The sequence below is a fragment of the Cephus cinctus genome, unplaced genomic scaffold (genome assembly GCF_000341935.2).
Source record: "Cephus cinctus unplaced genomic scaffold, Ccin1 Ccin1_scaffold0690, whole genome shotgun sequence".
NCBI classification, from domain to species: Eukaryota; Metazoa; Arthropoda; class Insecta; order Hymenoptera; family Cephidae; genus Cephus; species Cephus cinctus.
Window position 1 is genome coordinate 1,974,144 of NW_014333313.1, and position 24,448 is coordinate 1,998,591.

General features: G+C 41.3%; 2 protein-coding genes across 24 annotated transcripts in view; both read left to right on the forward strand.

Moving 5' to 3' along the window:
- LOC107269770 (dystrophin, isoforms A/C/F/G/H) overlaps positions 1-24,448 on the forward strand; it is a 261,027-nt gene that overhangs the window by 141,252 nt on the left and 95,327 nt on the right. The window lies entirely within an intron of this gene.
- Positions 12,635-15,612, forward strand: LOC107269782 (pH-response regulator protein palI/RIM9; the record flags this gene model as incomplete). Its single annotated transcript, XM_015744021.2, is given in 1 exon segment — positions 12,635-15,612. A coding segment is annotated over 1 exon segment (769 nt), but the record flags the coding sequence as incomplete, so codon positions are not given.

Genomic DNA, 24,448 nt, shown 5'->3' on the forward strand with positions numbered 1-24,448 from the left:
CCCCCCCCAAATACCCCACTCTGGTGCGATAAGAAAAGCTTGCTTTCGATATAGAAAAGTATAGCTATAGGTATATCTACAATTAGACAGGATTCCAATAGTCGTGACATACGAAATACACGGACTGACTATTTTAAATGACACAATTTTTGACATGGTCCAAAAGTTTGAATCAACGACAAATTTTCGTATTTTACGTAAATTTGTAAAAACTTGGATACGAGTTTCTTTTTCCGACAGTCCACGACGCGAAACTCTTTCGTTAAGATCGGTGGAAAAGGCGAATCGTATCCTTGATACTTTTCTCCAGGGAGTCTTTCTCTGACTCTCTGAACATCTTTATGAGTTATCCAAGTAAATGACGTCATGCATGACTATATGTAGTTTTGGATTCGCAGAATGCATCCGAAGTTCAGATTCGTATCGGTGAATTTATTGAGAATACGAATAATATTGCCGAAATTGGTATTACCAATTCCAATCTGGTTATCAAAGTCCGGGCGATCGAAATAATTGGAGAGCTGTTCGTTGCTGAGCGATGGGATCCTACTGCATGGGGCAGAGGTCTTACTGCATGGGGGATGATCGGGATACGTTTTAGCCATATATGGGAGTCAGTAGCCCCACGTATACCGTTTATGATAACATTTACCGAAAACGTGGTCATTCGTGTGACCACGATTTAATATGCAAATATTTCTGACTCTTTACCCATCGTGCTTGCTTTTGGCCGTTGCCGGAATTTCTGATCCGGAAGGTGGCTGCTGGGTGGATTCGTTACTGTAGAATGCGTAGACCCTTTAGCAGTTTGGCCAGAGACAACAGTGTGCTTTCGCTAAACTCGCGCCACTCTATTTAAATTTCTCCGTGGTATTTTCGTATTAGGGAAAACTATTGTCACGAGCGTCGAGATGTGGGTTAGCTAAAAGTTGATAGCGCAGGCTACGGCCGTTCTGTGGTTTTTTTTTTTTTTTTTTTTTTTTTTTTTTTTTTTTTTTTTTTTTTTGGGGGGGGGGGGAAAAAAAAAAAATTTTTTTTTTTTTTTTTTTTTTTTTTTTTTTTTTTTTTTTTTTTTTTTTTTTTTTTTTTTTTTTTTTTTTTTTTTTTTTTTTTTTTTTTTTTTTTTTTTTTTTTTTTTTTTTTTTTTTTTTTTTTTTTTTTTTTTTTTTTTTTTATGGCCGTGCGAGGCATAAAAACAAAAAATTTAAGACTGGAAAAAATATAAAGAGAAAAAGAGCAGGAAAAATTGTACTAGTGAGGATCGTGTTTCTCGAAGTGTCTCACTTCACGTTTACCATGCAATTCGAAATCTTCTTAGAGATCTGGCCATCGAGATGCAGATCTTTACCATATTTTATCTTTACGTCATCTTCTTCTGTGTATCACGAAAATGTAAGCCATTTATCTGTATATCCTTCAAATATGAAAGGCAAAATTTCAACGTATATCCACGTACGCGGGGTAATGTAAGAAAATATTGTAGAATTTCAAAATGAAGTATATTCCTAACGAATTCGACCGTAATGAAATTACGATATTCCATACATTAAATTTAGGTATTCAAATTCACGCGTACTTTTCTTGAAAATTTTCAACAGTCTCCTCCGTTCCCTTCAGCATCTCGGACTCCGCTAAGATTCCAAGAATTATGCATGGAAATTCAATAAATCCCACGCGTCTATGAAAAACTCGTATTACACATTTACCTAAGCTTGTCGAGAAATATTCTTATGTATTTCTTGTGCGTTGACGTAATTTCACTCGGCGAAATCTCGCGGTATATTTAAAGCGAGTAGTCTGCTATCGACAGTGTGCGACATAACGCGGTAGGACGAGCCAATCTACTGATATACCGTTGGGCAATATTACATTCCCGGGTGTAACCATGCGAAAAAGGGTTCCGTTTCTGTATATAACACGGAAGATATTGTCCACGGATTCCGGAAGTGGAAGTAAGCTGATGGAACCCAAAATTCCAAAAGAGCCTACAATTGTAGGAAAGTTTGTTTACCCGAATGTGAAAAAAATCAATCTCATCAATTACCCACGAGAATTTGTTCCGCCGCCTAATTGCATGTGAAGGAATCCCGAATGGAAAGGAAGAGGGTACCGTGTCAATCGCAGGTATCAGCGAATCCAGATTTCCTCTTAGAAATAAGGGAGCAGTCGATTACGCAAGAGGGCCTTAAGCGATTAACGAAGCCCCAATGCCACCCGCACGCGAAACGCTGTTCCTGTCGGGGCCGAATAAGCCATTTCTACAGATCGCTGATTACTTGAATTTCTCACGATTTTATCGGAAAGACCTACTGGGACCTCGTGAAGCGATTTCTACAGATCGTTTCATTTTCTACTTCAATATGTTCAGTTCTCACGTCTTACGGGTATCTCTGTAGGAACAATAGTAATTCTTGAATCATATCTGGGATAGTTGGAAATATGTAATGTGCTTATATTATAAGAGCCTCTCTGGAAATGTCAATTGTCTAGACACAACATTACCCTGCGTCCGTAAGGAGTTTTCTGACGAAGCTTTACTACGTAAGGTATCTCTAAGGACACTGAGAGTAAGGATCTTTTCGTGTTTTGCGTGTGCAGGATCGATGACTCTTCCGAATGAGACTTTGACGTATCGCCTTCGCGAATAATAAGTCTGTATTTGGAATCGATATTTCTTTTAGTGTCTTTGCCCTTTTTGTATGCACTCCGGTGCAATAGGATTCTGATCCATGACAAATATTTTTACAATACTCAGTCATACTATTTAGACGTGCGTATAATACGTATGAATTTGCACTCTTGAACTTTTCGATATGGTCCATAATAAAAGTCGTCTGAAAATTGTTTTGCCCAGTAGCACTTTGCAAGACTACTTGAATAGGGTGTAAAGACGGATATCCGGGTAGAATTTACGTCGCTGTAAATCGCTCGACGTCACAGTGGAAAGTATAGGAAAAACATGAAGCTTCCGATAGTCCGTAAGTGTTTCGGGTAAATTTTTGTTAATTAAATTAAAGTACATCTATCCAAAGTCATCGAATGACTTTTGAAACACGAGTTCAATTAATTTTGATATATCTATCAAACAATTTCTGGTATATTTTAATTGAGATTTATTAATTGACTTGAACCAAATTATTCTGCTACGTGGTCGAGTCTATTCTGACGTTTCAGACATTCAATACTTTCGTCTTGAATGCTTTACGACAGAAAGGCCAGTTCTCAACATCACTTTTACGTGAAATAAATGATATCCGCGATGGCAGCAACAGCCAGCAATTGGATCGCTCCACCATTAAGAATCGGATGAATGAAAGAAAGGTGCAGCCTCCTCGTGGTACCAACAGACAAAGCTCCGAGAAGAATAAACTCAATTATTTCAACATCAAAGCTGCCATTTCTGAGCTCATTCTCCAGCGTCCTTCCTGGACCATCAGGTCCTTTCCGATTCTCCCACCCATTTCCTATCTAAAATTAAATTAACAACTCTTTCCCATCTGCACTCCCCATAAGATGCCTACAAAATAGAGAGAAGAGCCCAGTACCTCTTCGTTATCTTTCTTTGATTTCATGTAATTCACAGCATCAATCGCAAGATGCTTTATCTGAATGCCCATTACGTATTGTTTAGGATATCCATAAAAAATCCGAATTCATATTTTCAGACGTCACTTGTTAGCTTATCTTTTTCAATTTGTCATATCAACGAAAAATCTAAAGTGCAGGGATGCTGCAAGAAGATGCCACATATATAAGACGAGAGCATCCAGGAACTAGATAGATTCTTCTCGACGCCTGAACCACGACTCCTCGAGAGGAGACTCCAGCATCCGTTTGCGCGGTTTCCTCTGTAGCAGTTCCTCCATGTTCCTCGAGGCGCTCCTAAAAACTAGAGCCGCGCTACAGGACAGGCTAATTTATCTTCGAGCGAGGTTTAAAGCATCCCGTCGTTTATCTTAGTGCAGCTAAGGATTTTTTTTCTTCATCTACCCTCTTTGCTCCTCACCGAGACGCGGCCGCGCTCAGTCGCGTCTACGGTAAATTGAAGGAGGATTTTGCTAAAGGATATAGCGATTGTCGTTTGACGTCGGCCATCCACCTTCAGGTTTATTGCGATTCTATTTACTGTCTCTTCCCAAGATGAAGGCGCCACTCTAGTTGCCTGCAACTGTCGCAAGTGACGTATGTATATCAGCCTAGCCAAACCACACTGTACAAGCCCTTGAGACTTGGTATACAATCGCTTCACCTATGCCAGTACGGCGATAACGTCAGAAACCTTTGCTACCACTGTGTTTACAATTAATTTATAGTGTTTGCGTTTCATCATATTATTCGGAAGCTGGATTAAACAAACTTATCTCGTTACGGATCCAATTGTAATACGATAAAGATCCTAGGAATACTGCAAACCAAGACATTCTTTGCTAAATTTTGAAATTTACCGACAAGAAGCTTTGGATTTAATACCAAATATTTTTTTATTAATAACAATCTTATTTAAAAATATTTCCAGGATCAGGATCGAGCCTATGATCGCTATACCCGATTTGGCTTAGTTAACTGTCAGAAATTCTGACTTCCGATAAGAAAGCCCCAGGTACGAATTTTAGTATAATATAAGCTGTCCCGTGGAAGAATATATGCGTTATCGTTTTGGAATCTCCTGCAGGACAGAGATGCCATGGCCAGAGAAAGTAATAAAAAGACATGGAAAGAGGAAAAAAAATAAGCGAAACGAAATAAAGAAGACGTTATGAAATCCCCGTTGCCGCAGTGCGGACCGTGAAAGTAATTCTACTCCTCTGGGCAAAGGGCTAAAATACCAGTGGAAATATGCAAGTTATTAGAATCAGCTAGAGGCAAGTTATGCTACTGTATTGTGCGCGTTACATCGTTTCCTGCAATCCAACGTATCTGATCCGTAGTTTCCTCGGCTAGGAATTATCTACGTAATTGAATACTTTGCCTGGCGTTTCCGTTTGCAGCATCTCTCGTGTCAGACGTCACTTTTATTAAATTCAATACAGTCATGTGTATATATTACGAATAACAAACTCATAAAACGACATAGATATATATCTACGTATATAAAACACTCGACTACTTTTTATAATTCGCAAAAATTTGGCCTCGTTCAAACGTAAACTAGTAAAAAAATCATTCACGATACCGACAGTGAAAACATCCATATGTTTTACATGAAATTCATGCATGTTACATGATTCGCGGAATTTCAGTATAAAGAGTAGCAGTGTTGTGCAGCACGATAAAATTCAGGAAGTCAGCTTGAGTGGGTTAATTAAATTGAATAATCAGAATGGACCAATCTTATGTGACTTCTGTTGCGTGATTTTGTACTGTGGTTATAACTGTACTGTACAGTCTATGCACCCGTAATATATTTTCGTAAACGTATAGGTACTCAGTGTGTATAAGCATCGCAGCAGCTTTGGGTGCTGTGTTCTACGGGTATTACTGATCGGAATATCTAGGAGCTAATCAACGGTCCAGGATCATGGGTTTTAACGGATCCAGATATAGAATGATTTGAGGCTTCGGTTAGATGTCTTGGATTCTTGTTGCTTGGAACTTACCGTACAGTTACTATAGCAATTTTCAATATTAATTCCAATATGGAATTCGACTTGAATTGCCTTTGTTCGTAATAGACGACTATAGCTGTTCTATTAGAATTTGGATTTCGAGGAGTAGGCTATTCGAGAGTTCGTAAAGTTAACGAAGTTAGCTTATGATTAGTATCGTTAGAATGATTATGAAATTTCGTGAATATTCGTCAGCCGAGTGGGAGCGCAGGAACAGTTAATAAAATGGTCAGGGTGGCAAACGCCGAGGGCCGTGTCTGCAGTAACAGCTTGTCGTGTAATAAAACAGTGACGTAACTTTATAACTCTTGGTGTCATGCTGCCAGGAGGACTAATATTCTCCGTGGAGAGTGAAGCTGGTAAATGTGTCTAATGAATCCTGTTACGTGTGGGGTAGGAAGGATTCGATTTTACTTATAGAGATGACATAGAGTCGATTTCAGTTACTTCTATTATGTATTTTACTTTGGATCTTCTGAGAACCACGAAGATTTTCATGGATGATGAAGGTTTTTTGGAAATGGAAAATTTAATTTCATGTATCTGATAAACAATTTTACTTCGATTAGTCCCTTACAGGTAGCAGGTATAATGCTTTTACTCTTGAAAGATGCATTTCGTTTATGCGAGGCGGAGCATTACCAACTTTGAAATATTTAAAGGAAGGATAATTTCTTAACGATGGATACTTTATTAGGTCGGGCACTTAAGAATTTATAATATTCAGTGTATACTCATGACATAATGTAAAAGTGAGAATGTTGAAAGTTATGTAGATTCTACGTGACTATTATTTTTTATTTTTTAATATTGTAGATCCCTTTGTCATCCTTTGAAATGAATTTGTAGGTTCACTACTGGGTTTACCTGGATCATTGTAAAGTCGTCTAGAGTACGTGACGTCGGAATGCGATTGAAGAAGTTTTCGCAACTTGTGCTCGTTCGACCTGGTACACGTAAAAACGATTTTGAAATATTATCAGTTTCCCGCCAAAAGTTTTCTACGATTAACATCGTTTCCTCTTGCATTGGGATTTTGCGGCTCGTTTTAAAGCTGGGAAACGCATCGACTAACTGGAAAGTTTCGCGTAGCGACCATGGAAGATAAGCATGGGGAAACTTTATTCACCGTGCAGCTGGTGAGAACGCAACTTTTAAGCCCGTTTAAAAAGAATCTATTGTGATGATGCGAAAACTTTTATTTTTCAACAATGAGAGTTAGCCCTCTGTACTAATTCGTACAATGGACCCCCCCGTACCCTAGACGCGTAACTCACAATGTTCGAATAACTTTGTCGTGTTTCAAATTCTATTAAATCTGTAACCATCACGTATTTCGCACTTAATATTATTATTATTAACATTGTATAATTAATATTCACACGATTGTATTGCGCAATTACATTAATACACCCTTGTTATTTATCTTTCGCCTCATTCGGTTCTAATCTTTCTGTTGCAGGTGAGTGAAACAGTTAATTTCGAAAAGGGACGAACCAGTACGTTTTCGCACGGCACTTTAATTCCTTTAGTTCGGTAAGTCAAATATTTTCGCACTGCTGTGGGGATTTTGTAATTAAATTTTCATGATGGATGGCTGTCTGGCTATAACTACTGCGGTGTACTGAATCTCAACCGCTGTCAGTTGGATTTACATACGGTTGTTTGGGATAGACGAAGGAAATGTCACGTGGATGAAATGGAGTAAAAACCTTAGATATATGCAGGATCGTACTTAAGGGAGGGTCTGAAAAGAGAAACCCGAGAATACAATTTGCTCGAGTATATAAGAAAGTATAAACTTTTTTGCTTGACTTATTCTTGCTCTCGTAAAGTTATTACGTGAGGTTGACGAAAGAGTTTTTTTTTTCTCGATTCCATTACAAGTGCTATGAATGTTAAGATTACCTGAAAATTGTTGAGTTTCCGAAAAGTTTTTGTAACTCAGTGATTTTGTATGTAAGAAATCATGGATTCTGAAATGCTTGGGAAAATTGTGGATAAATAATCTATGTCTGTCTGACATAATATATTCCTGCTTTTATATCTGACGTACAGAACTCGTGAACCATCAGGTATGTGGGAGAAATCCACTTTTCATTCCGTTCAATGAAAAACTGCGGAATACATTAAACTCCTCGGAGTATTATCATTTAACGCGACTGGTACGTGCAAGAGATGAGTGAATAGTGATGTTTTATTTTTAATCAATTATATTAAATTGACTTTCGTCGATGCATTCAGAAAGTATTTGAAAATTTGTAAAACTGTTTTTTTTTACTTCTAAAGCTTTTCTGCCATATTACATTTTTTTTTTTTTTTTTAATATATAATAGATAATTTCACGTGAATTTTTGAATCCTTTTAGACAAATCTCTATCAAGCGAATCGCTATTCCAGAAAACTGATTCGTCTCAGACATTCCAGAAATACGGTATTGCAAAATTTTACATTTTGTAATAACCACTTTTAAAAGTATTTATCAAATTCGTATCATCTTTCCTTTAAACTATATTTCACTATGAATATACGATAATATTCTTATCAGTAAAATATATTCGTTCGTCTCTTCCACAAACTGTCTGAGATGAACGAGGGAAAAATATTTTTGGTATAACAAACTCATTAGATAATTCATTAGAGATCATGACGTTACTATGACTGTTACGAAGAGTCATCCTTACTTTAAGGTGCTATCCTTTTAAACAAATCGTTAGATGTGGTCCACCCCAAGCAGGCGAGTAGGTTATCACATCTCGTTTCGAATCGTTAACTTTTACGAGCGTCGTGAATTTTAATTGGACCCAGCGGTAATTGAAAGCCGCGAGTATCGGCGTGATTTTGCGAAAAAAGAAAAAAAAGGCCACGTGAACATAGGTGTAAATTTAAAAGCAGTTCCCACATATACATCAGTCTGCCTAAAGTAATGAAAATCTGCATTCCCACAAGTGTCAGATATATTATCAAACAAAGAAATCAAATTATAAATATACAAAAGAAATGTTTCATCCTGTACAAAAAAATGTGCGTCAGAAATTGATAAAACTGCAGCGGGATAGAGCCGGGACGGAGTCAGGTGAGCCACAAAGAGACAGTCAGCCAGAAGAACGTTGCTTGCAGTACTGCGTATACGTCCGCAAGGCCTAATTTAGAAATTTCGTAAATAACGGCGCATGCATTATTAAGGAGAGCACAACCCCCTTAACTCGGTAACCCATATTTCACGGGAGCACTTACCACGGCCATTCTTCCTTCACAAAGCAACTCATTTCGCACAAAAATACTCGGGCAACTTGGCCAACCAGCCACCCAGTCAGCTCCGAGTCTTGCGAAGGATTGAGACTATACAGTAGAGGCAAGCTACTTTTAAATATATCGTAAAACTTCTTACGTAGCCTTGGTCCAAAAGGAAATGACGGGAAGAAATCCTGGCACCACGTCCGGCCTTTTCTTCATTGTTTCGTGCACTTTGAATTACCGCGCATCGTAAGAAAAAGAGGTACGTGCTCCTGTTTTTAAAATATCATGGGGCTTCTGGTGCTTTTTCATTAAATTTTTTTTTTTTTTCAAAATAAATGAAACTTACCAGGAGGATTAAGGGGCTGTGTCGGGCTCTTCGAAAAAGTATTTCAATGATCCCCTTTGGGTTGTACCAAATTACGTAACCTTTTGAGATATAATATATCGGGTGTTTCGTGACAAAGAAACTTTTCTCGAAATTTTACGTAGCTCGTGGACTCACGTAAAATCGAGACCATCGAGCAACAATATATTTAGGATCCTCGAAGACTGGCATCCATCTCGTAAATCTCTATGCAGTAAATTTAATTTCAAATTGTGCAAGGGTAACGCGAAACTTCCGCCCCATTCGCATGGAATCTATATAACGTACAAACGAATTCCCATTAATCAGGAATACCGCACATATCGTTTCGACTATCCAGTATTAACTTTACACTCTGTTTACCAAAGTAGCAGCACCTGCGCCGTAACTACTTTTTTTTTTCAACACTGTCAAACAAATAGTAAATCGAATCACAAATGAAAAAAGTCAACAAAAATAATATTTCGGAAAATTCAAAATCAAACAATTTAAAAAAACAGACGAATCCATAAAAATCCTATTAACTGAACTTAAAGCCCCTGTTATGGAGTAGACAATACTCGAGACAAAAATATCACCTGATTCTCTACCACGTAAAGTACCTTCAATAAACATTCTCAGATCCATTGTGTCCACTGAAGTTACAAAGTAGGTACTTTAGGAACTAAGCGCATCGTCAAAGAGGGTGGATTGTGGTTTCCACAGTGAAACCGCAGTGCAAGTACTAGACACGGAAACTACAGTGGTACAAGTATATACTATAGTCGAAGTATACGAGCACAAGGTATAGGATACATATTATATAAAGACCTACGTATAGTATAGGGTCGAGAAGAGATGGTTGAAATGGGATATAGAATCCGTGGCATTGGTATAAGGGATCCTCCAGGAGGCTGCAGTATGAATGTTGTTCGTTTCTCATTTAGCGGTTCGCGTCTGACGCGGTTAGCATGTACCCACTAACGAACCCATTGTGGCAGGTTGGCCAACATTTGCTCGACTAATCCCACGTGTTATTCGCAGCTCTAACGTTTCGACATAATGGAACAATGTAAAACTCTTAAGTATCGTAGTCGATGCCCATAGGGACCTTAACACATATGCATATAACAGTCGGCTTACCTTGATACTTGACTGTGCGTTACCTGTTAACCATCATTAAAGCCATTACCAGCAACAAGGCTGGTCTTTGATCATAGATCAAGACCAGCGTATCATTTACAAGAATATATCTACTTGCAATTCTATAAGATTCTCAATGCACCTAAAGATCACGTTCACAAAGGACAGTCAAACCCAATTAGTCGTTAGTCGCAGTGTAGCACTCGGTGATACCGAAAGTGAATTTACGTCTGACGCTGATAAGACTTTCTTGCAGGAAGCTCTCAAGATGATCTCTCACTGTCTCTTTACGAGCTAAAGTTTGGCTTCCTATCAATGCACCTTAATTGCCTCAATGATTGAGTTTCGACTTCGCCAATTGAAAACGTCATACTTGATTCACTTAGCGCGAATGGTGCAAGATGCACTTCTTGTCCGAATCTATTATTAATAATTTAATATACGTAATGTAAGACTTACTTGACTTTTAATAATATTATTATCGTTATCGTGGCGAAAATAGACAATCTACTGGTTTGTAGTATTTAATGCATCCTGCCCGTGTTATCCTACTGTTTAATCTTTTTCTGGATTGAAAGCACTTTACACCGTCGGCGCTTCTCCTGCAGCCAATTTCTCGTGTATTTTTATTGCGTCGCTTTTGATGCAGTGCAAAGTCTCTTACTACAAATAATTTATCCGCTAACCCTGCCAGTCGTACTGTATGATTCGTGGAAGTTGGAGTAATCTTGTTTGACAGTGCTGCCATCTGGAAATTCAATGTTCCTATAGTTTGGGTAAGAGTTTCACTCCACTCTGACGAGTCCATTTATATCAATTATACCAGTGGAATGTATAATGTTGTTCAAAGTTTTTCGAAGTGCGGCTTGTTCCCTTTGACTCATCGATTTACGTTATTTTTCAAACTGCATTATTTCGATACGATTCCATGACAGATCTGGCAGGTAGATATTTTTCGTACATAATTAACTTTGTGTAAACTGATTTTGACGTCAGACGCCTCATTGTCACTGGCTGTCGAGCGAGTGACTATTTTCACTAGCGGGCGACGGAATTACGTAAAATCTGTACTCTAACTAAAGTACACCGTGAAACTTATCTCCTGGATATTGAATACTGCAATTCTTTCTTGAGTCGCATCGTAAAACATTTTGTACCAAGTTATTAAATAAGTTCCGGCACTGCTGAATGTTTTATATGAAAAGTTTGACCACTGCCGGCTGGGCACACGAGTCTCGTCCCTCGGAGTCCAAAGATATTGAAGTGCAAGGCAGTTGGTATGCAAAAATCGGGACCCTTCGAACATCACTCGATCTTGACGAGTAACGGATGTCAGAAAAATGGATAAGCTATTGGACAGGGCCGAGCGCGGGATATTTAAATCTTTTGAGTAATTCTATTCTTATATCCATATAAAATACGTGTTACGTTCCTCGAGATAAATGAGAAATGTACTACGCGTTATAATGTGAAAGGTGCATATGCATTTGTAAAATATATTAAAAAAGTATAGAGCCGTGCCGAGGTTGCTCTTATCAATCAGAGACTCACTATCGCGTACGTAAGGAAATGAAGTAAGCAAAATAGCGTGGAATCAGTGTGAAGGAATATCCTGAGAATAAACCTTTAGCCGAGCACTCCATCTATTTCATCGAAAAGCACAACGATGTCTTCACTGACGTGGAAAAGCTTCTCACCACCCTCGTACATCAAAAAGGGGTTGTCGACGCAATACCGCTGGAAGGGTGGCGCAATTTTTTTAAAACACCGAGACACCGCCTCGGTCCCTTGCAATATATATATGTATCCTGATCCGTTAAGAATATCAAGGCGTAAAAACGTCAAACCAACCCCGATCGCTCTCGCTTAGCTTGAGTGAGAATTCGTGCCAACGGACTCGAACCAATGAATGCGTCTTGATGGTTAGGCACCAGTAGAACTTCGACCTTGCCTCTATCAAGAGAAATCTCTAGAGGGTTCCCGAAGTGCCGTCTACGTGTACGTATAGGCATATAAGAGAGAGCACTCTCCCGAGAGTAAAAGCACGGCAGACTCTAAATGCAGGTGTATTTTGAACGGAGCTGCAGTACCCAGCAGCACGAAGTCATCGACCAGGGTAAATCCGAGACAGGTCCGCGTCACCGTGTTACGAGCATGCGACGGGAATATGTGTCGAGATGCAAACAAGTCCCACATACCCAGATCTCTCGGGTGTGAAAATAAGAAGAGGAGGGAGGAGGAGGTGGAAGAAAGGGGTTAGGAAGGGCAGTAGACTCGCAAATGGATGGCACGAGGGCAACGTGCCTGGTCCGTCCATTCGATGGGATAGTCGCAGCCAGGGGGTGGCTGCGTGGTGGAAGGTGCTTCGACTCGACGAGAAATAGTCGTGCGTCGGCGTTGGCCAGAAGAGGCAGCGTTTCGGCGCGGTGCGTCGCGATGCTGAAGCGTCATAGAGCAAAGGTACGCGAGAGTGAGAAAACATGAGTGGGAGTAGGACAGTCTGAGGGAGCGCAGAGGAGGACGCGAGACACGGGAGGCAGGGTCGTATCACGAGCTCCTTGGTGCCTGGGGGATGATGGAATCGGCGCAGGCGTCGGTTCGCGGCTCGAATCTCGCCGCCAAAGGAACGCGCCACTCCGCCCCCGGCACGGCAGCCACGCGATCGCCCTCCGAAGCCGACTAACCTCCCAGATCGCTTATCCTTCCGGAGCACCGCCGTGTGCACGGTGCCGCGTCCACGCGTTAAAATATGCCGCTCCGATAATTCGGGGGACGCCGATCAAGGACAATGATTCCATCGGATCTCGTACCGATCGAGAGCCCCGGTCAACCGGGGGACGCGAGAGATATCGTTCCTTAGGTAAATACCGTTATACGTTATCCTAACCGAATTTATTTATTCCGTTCAGCTGTGATCGTGTATGAATTTTATTTTTAGAATCGCCATATAGTTTTTCATAATATTTTTTTCATTAGTACCTTGTTTCTTTATATCTTCTCACGACGATTCGAAATGGGCGGGAACGGGATCTCGTGAACTTGGATTGCAGGAATAATCGAGTGACTCGAGTGTGTTTGTTATCTGGTGTTCAGGTTCAAAAGTTAATTCGACAGGGTGAATCCTGTTGCCAGAAGTGTACGCGCGAAAGACGTTAAATTCTATGTGCTCAAGACAGAGATGGGTATCGTGAAATTCTTGGCAGGAATCAAATGGCGATGATCTGGAAAACCAATACCAGGAGCTATTCCGGCTGTTACTCGTGCGGAAAGTAGTGTTCAGTGATGGGACTCTACTTCGAGAATTGCTGGGACAAAGTGCCGTGCCAAGTAAAAACGTGTTACATTAATCGTCTTCCTTATTGGCTTTTGTCAAGTCCCACTACTACCCCGCGTGAGGAGGACGAAGATACTGTCGCGTACGTCCGCAGAATGTTCGCTTAATCGTGCCGAAAAACGTGAGGATCGCACGACTGTGCGTCGTGCTGGGATTTTCTTTTTCCAAGCGTCCAAAGGACACGTTGTTCGAGGTGTCGAAGCGAGGGAATAATGGAAAGGATAAAAAGTTTCGAACAGCGTGCCAATGAGAGAAACAAATATCACACTGAATTGCAGTGGCAGACTGTAAAAGGGACGAAGTAAAGATACCATTGAGTTAATGAAGCTATAAAAGTATTATTAAAAAATATTTAACTAGTTCAAGTGTCTTTGTAGACAATTATTTTACGCCCTTTTTTTTCGAAGAGGCTACGGACAATTGAGTGCTCGGACAAAAATAAATGTTGGAGATTTATCGAATTGGAGGTACGTCTGTTCGGTGCTAGTAACTTGCATGCTGCAACGAATGCAAGACGCGGCGGCAAGACTGAGCGATACTTAAAACGGAATACGTATTTTTAATCGAGCTTATCTGAAGTCTCGAAGACGCAGACCACGAGACTCGGAGAACATGCGAGTCTCACAGTGCCGCGTAGGGAATCATGCGACCAGCACGTTCTCGGAATACGCTTCTCACGGGTCTGGATAAACTTTAGTAAAACCAGTCGACTTAGTTTTTGCGACGAGGGAAGCGTGTGTCGTTAAACCGCGATCGAACGAGAAAGGACGTCGGGGAAATCGTATTCGTCCCTAAGCACCATCGAACGAACAGTATTAAGCCGCAAGACTGTGATAAGCATCGAAACGTGCCAACGATAGCAACGCAATTTAAGTGATCATGAAAGGTAGAAGATATTATTTGACCAATTGAAAAATCAAAATAGAAACGGCAATTGGGCGAGTGGAATTTGTGGAAAATTGTTCCTAATCCGTATAATAAATCGTATCCAGTGAAGTGACGAGGCCCGAGGAGTCTTCCCGGTTTATTATTTCTGAAGTAACCAGCTGATCGAATGATCCTTGGGATAATTTAGGAAATAATACTCGACAGTGGTGGGTCGGGGGAGAATAGTAGCAATAATGGGGAGCAGATAGTCTCTCGAGTGATTTCTCGAGAGTCGATCGTCGCTTCGCAAATGGGCGAGCCGAAGTCTGCCGCCCCTCCGCAGCCGAACGGCGGAGTGAAGCAGAAGCCGACCAGTCTGAACTTAGCACTGGGAGCTCTCCATCGAAGCGTGAATGGTCGTCTCAGTTTGAATGATCGTCATCTACAGCACGTCACCGCGGCCGGCGGTGGCGTCGGCGTCGCCGGCAGCGGCATCAACGGCAGTGGCACCGGCGGACGTACAACTCGTGGGAAATCCACGTCACCAAATCCTGCATGCGGGAACGAATCTCTCAGTGGGCAGCAGCAACATCAGCAACAACTACTGCCAGCACTACCAACAGTACCAACATTATCCGGCCTATCACCGTGGGGTCTACCTACAGAACTTGAAACTGTCCTGGAACCCCAGCCCCCGCCCCCTCCGGCCCCCTCATCACATTCCCAGAACCCGCATCGCTCCACTGTCAACGATCAGCACCAGCAGCAGCACCAGCAGCAGCAACGCAACAACTTGCAATCATCCCCGATCAACCAGCTACCCACACGTAGTCCGAGCCACAGTGGGAACGGGTTCCCACTGTATACACCACCAGCTCCAATACCAGCATCCGGGGCAAATAAAGTTCGCTCCACTCCCAATGGACTACCCCAGTCAGCACCGCGGCGTCCTCATAGTATTGCCGCTCCCCCATACCACGGCGTCAACGTCGGTGTCACTGGAGGCGGCAATGGCGGTTTACACCCCCTTAACCAATTCACCGGGAGGCAACAGCCACCACCACCACCACCACCATCATCATCATCCTCGTCGTCAGCCGGGGCAGCCACGTGGTCCATCGGTCCCGCCGGTCCGGTCCCCGGGATACCCCGTCGTGCCCATTCAGCAGCCAACACTCCAGCATCAGTATCAAACCAGCAGCAGGAATCATCCGTGCAATCAGCAAGCGTGGCTCCCGCAAGTCGCAACGTACTACCACCCCAATCCTTATGGAACGGTCAGCTACAGCAACCCTTACCTCGACGACCTCACAGTATTGCCGCGACCCCCGTCACCGGGCCTTCTACTCCCAACATGTCTTCGGCTACCGTCGCCCCGAGCGCTCGTACCCCCGGTGAACCCATACAGTGGGGCTCTTCCGGGTTGGTGCTGCACCAACCCGTACCTAGGCGTCCCTATCCCACTACCCTACCACATCCTCAACCACCCACGCCAACGTCACAAGCTCCAGGGCTGAGCGCCCTTACCAATCCTGGCAATTCAAATACCTGGACACCTGGTGGTGCACTACGTGCCAGGCCACATAGCATAGCATCCACTCCTCAGGGTGGCGTACCATTACCACCGGCGTCTCCCTCTGATTCCGGTTATCGCTCGCTGCCCTCAGCCTCCAGCGACTATCAACTTCTCAAGTCACCCTCGCAGCAGCAGCAGCAGCAGCAGCAGCAGCAGAACCAAAATCAAAGCGCCGTGAGACGACTATCGCTGCCATCTACTCAGACTCTACTTCGTACTTCCACTCCAAGACCAAGTCCAACCTTTCATGGGTTACCCTTTAGACCATTCACTTGCGGCGTCTCGCCCAATGGAAATCCCATCTTCTTGGGATGTACTCATTTGCACACTGGGATTGCGAGAGTTTCTACTCCGGTTACAAGTCCCGCGAACGCCCTCACCACTTCCCAGGCGATACAGCAGCTGCTTGCTCAACCCCGAAACGGCTTCAAGATCGTCGACGACAAAGTCTCGCTCTTCATTGAGATACTCGACACTCAGGAGAGATTTGCCAAGGTCAGTGGCAACTACCAACCGCTGCATGATTATCTTAAAATCCTCGGCACGTATTACCCATCCTCATCTCATTCCTTTTTATTTCCTTCATTCCTCTTTTATACGTCTTCTCCGTGTTTATACTTCTTCTTCTTCTTCTTCTTCTTCCACTTCTTTACTCGAGCCTGACCAGCTCTCGAGCTACTGCCTATGCGGAACCTTAGACCGTAAAGAATCCTCATTTGATTTCTTTATTTTTACAACCACGCACTTTATTACCCAAGACATTCGCGCTTTAAGAAGCTATGAGAAAGTTATTGGGACAAAGTGGCTTCCTCCTAGTCTCTTTATCCTGCTTGAAAATCAATCCGACGCGAAGAACTTTTTTTTTTCAGCCTGAAGCTACTATACTATATCACTTTTGTATAATGCGATAGTAACGAAGCCTACCGTTAAATCTACTCGGCGATACGTAAATTTATCTTTGTTTCATGGTAAAATCAATAAAGACGAGAATACCTGTATCCTCCGTACATCGCATCCTAAGATCGATCAAATCCGAGCTACGCCCTGGAGACAGTTATGAACGCTACTTTCCATTTTATGATAACTTTGTACTTCCACGTTCCCATTTTCGCGACATTATTTATATGCAAAGGCGTTTCTCGCCAAGAAACTATCGGGATCTCAAAATTCGAGTTAGCGCTTCTTTGGACACGTCGAGCAATTCCTTAAAGACACATCACACGTGAGAAAACTTGGCAAGTGAAAAGCGTAACTCAGCCATTTTTCTGCACTCTAATAAAATTCGCAAAGTTCTGTACAAAAAATGCTTATTAAATCCCCTTGCTACTTCTTTCTTTTTTCAGACCAAAAATATTTCCCTTTAAGTAACGAGAGAAATCCGTTTTCTCCTCGATTACCAGGATGCACCATTGCGTTCATCTCGTACGTCGCATCTCTCATCCAGTCAGCCTTCTCGTTTTCTTACTAAAATCCTCACGCGAAAAGCACCGTAATGAAATTGTTTAGCTTGCAAGCTGCTCGAGCATCGGGACCAAGTCTTCCATCCAGCTCTAAGCAAACTGTCAGAATCGTAACGGTAGAGCTTTCTGATTACAACAACAAAGACAAGAACCTTTCAAGAACCAAGAAATTTAATTTTCAAGCAAATCCCTGTCGTACAGACATTTTTTTAGCATACTGCGTTTTACAAAAATATTTAATTCGCTTTGTGCAATTCGTCATGTATCCAGATAGATAGAATTGAGAAAAAAGTACTACAAAGAGATATCGGGAATTGTTTCACTCTGCCTCGTATACATCGAGTGGCATATATTAGTTTCCAGATGGGTTCACTTACGTAATTGAAGTCTTAATATCGCACATCAAAGCCAAACAAGGTATACTGACCTCTTCCGCCCAAGAGCCCAAACTACAAAGCTTCCGGCAAATGTTTGAGCCATGTTCGCGGCCACGGCGGATGGGTGCTCTTACAGAGGTGCTCTTACTACATCTTGATCTATCTATACCAGGCACTGTGCTTTATACAGCTGCTGGTCTGAAATGCGCGGTGCAAATACGATTTGATTAAAGCGCATCACCCTGGAAACATCCCCCTAGCCGGGAACACACCCCGTCGCTTTATTCCCTGTGGCACGCGAGTGAGAATTAGCAAAAGTGCAGCAGCGTCATTTGAAATTCTCGAGTATGATGGAATCGCGTTACTCTACGTACCTTCATAAGAATTTGCATTTGTCGAAACTTTCCTATTTATGTTCAGAGTGACGAATCTCCTCGTCAATGACAATTCTTCAATACGTCATATTTTTCTTGTTCCTCTACTACATTCAATAGCGATATCCCATACTGGTAACGATACAACTTCCAAAAGAAAATATAACTCGCGAATCAATATACTACACAGCTATACAAGTTCCGTAAGTGATGGGAACTCTGGGAAATTTCTTACCAGCCTCGTTCACGAACATAGAATAAAGTCTAAGATGAGCTGTTCGTCGTTTAGATATACTCTACACTGATGAAACCCTTGAAGGCGCCGTGTTTGGTACATTATTAGACGCCTTGTCCTCGTTGATTATAAAAACCTGTCTTTTTAGCACGCTTTAATGCAATAGAGATAATTGTCGAGGGGCCATTTTGGTATGACGTTTTCGTGGAGGATGGGACTTTGAAGAGGAAAAAAAAAAAAAAAAAAAGAAAAAAACGAAGATTCTAATAGATAACGTATAATTGAATCGGATGTGATCCTCGAGGATTTTGACGGGTTTAGGTTCCTTCACTTTTTAACATATCTTTTTCGACGCTAGGGAAATTAATCCTTCCATCTCGTCCACGTGTTACGGTAACGTTACGAATTTCCCGCGCACCGGAAAATGAAACGGACCGTACGTAGCCGAGGTGCCGGTGCAGTGGCTCTTAAAATGTGCTTACTCGGATTGATAAATGGATTCTGAATTACCCAAGACCTTCTGCAGCGAGTGGCTCTCGCCTGGAAGCTGACTCGGATCCGAATAAAAATTAATGAGAAACATAATGCCTTCGATGGAATCCCTATTAAATCAATAACTTGTGCCAGATGGCGAGCGAAGCTTAGAGGGGTAAAATAAATTAACAAATCGCAACCAGCTGATACTCGGACCTTCGGCGAGGAATAATTTACTACAAATATACGAGATGTATTCCATAACTAATGGAGAGGTATCTGTGAAGGAATATATTTTGTAGTCTTATTTTCTATGCAGTCTGAGACATCTTTGTCATATTTGAAGTACGAAGAAAGATGCGCGTGAAGAAAGACACTAAAAATTTAGAAAATTTTTCATTCTTAATAATTCGACGATTTTTATGTTAGAAATATTTAGTACTACGTTTTTTTATATTTTAAATGTTTTGGCTGGTTGGTATAGTTACGTCACGGGTTATCAGACTGTTAATTAAAAATGACGTCACCTCGCCGGTTTTTAATATAGGGAATGACGACTCCGTGGTAGTCGTACGGTATTTCATTTATCCAACTAGACACGTCAATTCGTGAAGCGACGAGGTTATAATAGTTGCTCAAACTCAGGGGCAAAGGAACTTCCTCACAAAAGCCTAGTTCCGTTGTACAATAGATTTCATCCCGGAGGAACACAGCGCCAAAGACAACTTCTTAAAGCCGCACCAGTGACGTTCAAAACTTCAGACACATTTTACCCAGCCGTCCCATTAACGTAAACTTTCTAGTGCACCCTTGGTATACAGGCATTTATCACTGCCATAATGTTACTGCTGAAACAGAATAAAATTTCGCCTCTTACCTTAACCCAAGCAAATCGAATAAGCCACTGTGTCACGGTTAAAGGAAATTCATCGTGTTTTTCCCTTTTTTCTTTTCTCTTTTCATATATTGATTATCAGATTCGGTTATTCCTAAGGACTCTCCTCCTCTCTCTTCGTTTTATCTTTTTCTTCATTCCGAATGAAAAAGTGGGTCAAATCTTGGGAAACGTGAGGAACGTTAACTGCGTGGCTAATCAGTAATCAGGTTCTGGTTTGATACCCTAATCAAGATTCACGTCTGAATACAAAAGGAGCTTGGCTATATAAACTCGTGAGAATTTTTGCAGAATATTATCAAATACTTAAATAAATTTGATATCCTCGTAAAACGATTATATATAGGAACCTTAGCTGCTACTATGTTGGTACGTCTGTTATTTACGACTTATTCCAAATGAAAACACGACCACAAAGTTTATAACAGCTTTAAGAAGTTGTCTGTTAGGAAATTTAACTATAATAAGATCGTGATAATTTTCAATAATTAATTAAGACCGATGAACAATCTTTAATTTCGCTAATAAAAGTCATTAAAAGGGGTATAAAAATTTTCAAATTCTATTATCAGTCGGAAGTATATTCTTTTTGAAATTTTCAGGGATTTCGTTCACGCGTAAAACGATTATGCAAAACGAGACTAGCCTCCCAGTGGCGTAAGCACGCTTTAATTTGGCTGCATTGTCGTCGGTAGTCAAGATAAAATTAAAAGCTTATCTCAAACCAAAGCCCCTTCCTAACAACCGCGAAGCGCGCTTTATCTATATGGGTAATATTCGCATTATCATCAACGCGAATACACTATACATCCTGGCAGCCGGCACTCGGAATTGTAATTGTTTGAACATTAATTCGCCCATATTGTCTGCTCGTCACGTTAATTTCTTCGGTTGGTACTTTTTATCCAGCATCCTCCTCGCCGGAACACGAATTACTCGAATATTTCCGTACTTCGTACCAATTTCACACGCTAGTACGCAATCACTTCGTTCATTAGTGTAGTGCGATTCGTAAATAAATTCCGCGCTTGTTTACCCCGTCTGAATATAAAATACAACGATCTCAAAGAATGTATCGAAAAATGTAATCAGCTATATTAATTCGCACGGAAATAACAGATATAAATTTTTAATTTGTCTAAATTAATTAGCCGATATTTCTTAACTGATAGATTTTCTTCTATATTCCATTCATCGTATTACCGATCCATACCCATCAACCTGTACGTAACGTACATACAGGAGTACTCTGATATAGAAGTTATATACTACTAATGGAAAGTATTTCAGATTTATTTGATTTTTGCATATTTAAAAATTGTAAGCGGCTCCCATATCGATTAAAGGATTAAAAATATATTATTAATTCTCAAGCCCAAAATTTTAGGAATTTACAAATTCGTTTTCAAAATTATCATTCTAATTGTGCGCATCTATTGCAATTGATTACAATCATTCGCGTATTGTTCGTCATTGTTCCCGACGTCATTGACTCATACGAATGCATTACTCGACAATTCGAACTGTAGTAAATTCATCGTGCACTTTCCATTCGGGGAAGAATAATAACGGAACCAAGTCGTATAACACAGTTATGACAATGGCCGTGTACACGTGTCCAAGCAAACGCTCTCGTACTACAGGCGAACATTACCAAAAGGCTATTACTGCTGGGCAAAGGGCTCGTTTAATATGAATTGCGTATTAATAACGAACTAACTAGGCGCGGGAGTGCCGGCAGTTATTATTATTTATCAGGGTGATTAATTTCAGCCGCTGTTGTGGTATGCCACACCTGCGTCGTTGCGTGTCTGCTGCAGTATACTGGAAAATTGGTTTGCTCACTTTAGAGTGCACCTGAGCGACCATGTGAAAAGTGACAAAATCGCTTTTTCAATTGGTCAACCTGATCGACCAGAAACAACATACGTGCATATATTCCGATCTTACGATTTTCATATATGTGTACGAGATTAAGCATGGTCTTTGGATATAGAATTTTTTTTTAATTTTATAGAATTTTATTTGATCGGTTAATTTTGAGCTCCCGTTATCATTCTTAGACGTAGTTAATGAAATTATCAGTATCAACTGTCGTCTAAGTCTGAAGGGGATGAATTAGAGGACTAGGGTATCGTTGCCAAACGTACATGTAACTCTATGGAGTATAGACACCCCCTCGAGAACGTCTGGCATGTCGGATCCATCGAGAACATTTCCATCCCCCCTTAATACCCAACCCTTGTTTCCGTAAAGGCCCTGGGTGCTCAATTTCATCCCAGACGCATCAATCATTCGCTGTGAATTTCTTTTTGAATTTCAATTAAAACGCAAGGGACGCAGGTGGTAAGCAGAGACCGTTCACATCGATAGGATTGAATCTTTTTAAGCTTCTGCATTCTTTTGCCAATTGAAACAGCCCTATCTCGATAATCTTAATGAAATTATTTTCTCGTGTGATTATTGCAGTTTCTCTATAATCGATTTTAATTCCACTTTTTTTTTTTCTATCTATAAAATATGTCTCACTGTCCAATTATACCTGTAGTACGCATATCTTATATTTTACTGCAATTAGTACGATTAGTCAAGTAGGCAGTAGTGCGAACTTTAGAGATTCCGAGGTAAAATTTTCTATGGGACAGTTCCCAGGGGAAATTATGAGGAACAACGTGCGTTACAAGCTAGCGTATATATTTTAAATAATAAAACGAGTAGGCTCTGTCGTCGCAAGAAATAACTACTCGTTAAATTAAACGAGCCTAACTAATAACTAATCGTTTGAAATAACAGTCTCTTAAATCGCAAGATTTACATGTTTTCTACAAAAGTATTTGAATTTCTATTTCTTTTTTTCTTTATATCCACTTTGTATCTGCTTCCTTTTTCTCTCGTGGAATCTGGATTCGCGCCAGATCAAATCCCACCGTTTCAGAACCCCCTCCCCCCGCTCCCCCAAATCGTTTGGATTACCAGAAAATATCCTACCATTTGACAATATAGGTAGTACGAAAGGATTTTCTACCCCTGTACCCTATCCGAGTTTGCCAATTTTATTGTTATACTAAGTAACAGGTGGAGCAGCCCGTTGCAGAGTCCTAGAAAAAAAAAGTGCTGACCTGTCGATAGCAACGAGGGAGAAAACCGAAGGGAAATAGGAAATATTTGAGTCACAGAAAAATAAAATAAAAAAACTTCAAAGAAACTCGGTCAGACCTAAAATAAATTTTGAATTTGCCGCATTAATAATCTTATACCTCTTTCATTGCAATAATAAAAATTCCAAAAGTCCCAGTTAAAATTGTCTCTAAGGTAATGAGATACACCATTTACCTGCTGACGTGGACAGATGCTCATGCATGCAGCTGAGCACCGTAAGACCGCCATAACCGCCCCCTTGGAAAACAGGGTAGCAATGCAAGAGTTAGAGTTAGAGAGAACCATTTTCTCATAGTGCACCGGACGAATGTGCCCACTCTAACGTGTCGGTACAATGAGACTACTTCAAAAAGTCATTTTTCATGAGCTTCGTGGCTTTTAGCTTGAGTCTGAGAATGAAAATTGCCACGTTATTATATACTTCTCAGTAGCAGCTACGTCGATCCTTCCTGGACCAACGAGATTTTTTCTCTGTCCAAAAATAATCAACGCAGCCTTACATGAGCTCATCTTAACTGGTCCCTTACATATTCCACAAACTATTCGAAACCACATACTAAGCTCATTCTTGGACCTATCCCAATCAAGTCGACTACCGAATGGATCCACATCTTCTGCAGCCAACTAACTAGAGTAGCTACCGCTGCCAGTTACGGGGTTGGCAGGTCTGAGTGTAAGAGGGTAACGCTGCCGCCGAACTCCTTAAGTACTTCTAATAGGATTTACTCTCCGAGAGAACGCATCCGTAACATCCGGGACAGGTTAGAAAGCACCGAGAGATTTTGATACGAGAACCTGACGCTCGCAGGTGAACTTTCAAAATGTCTATAAATATCTTCAAAGACTTTAGTATACGACGCTAGAAATACATTCATCTCTTCGAAAACCATAGATAAAATTAACAAAAATCAATACCGTCCTTAATAATTTTGGACCCCGCGACGTCGCCAAATCCGACTTCCTTCATGATTTCGACGCGTAACCAAACCCCCGTGTAACAGCCAGCATCCCATTCAGCCGGTCACCAGTCAGCCAACCAGCAGGTACCCTCCCACTCTTGTGACGTCTACCAAACTCTGAACTTACCCAATGCCCTTGGCAATGAGCTTTACGGGGCTTACAGATTACGTGTTCGCACATCACCGAAGGGACAATCAAAGCTCGTGCGTTTCCGCCTGAGAGGAAGAGGGCAGGACTGCTCGTTCGGATTCACGAATTAATTCATCCGAATTATAATGTCACATGGTGATATTCCTTTTACTCGCACTGTAATCCTGGTTGCCAGGACCATTTTCCTCTGGTTTTCTCATCCCACTTCGCTTTGCGCTCCCCACTTCCGAACTTTTTTCCTTATATTTCCCCCCC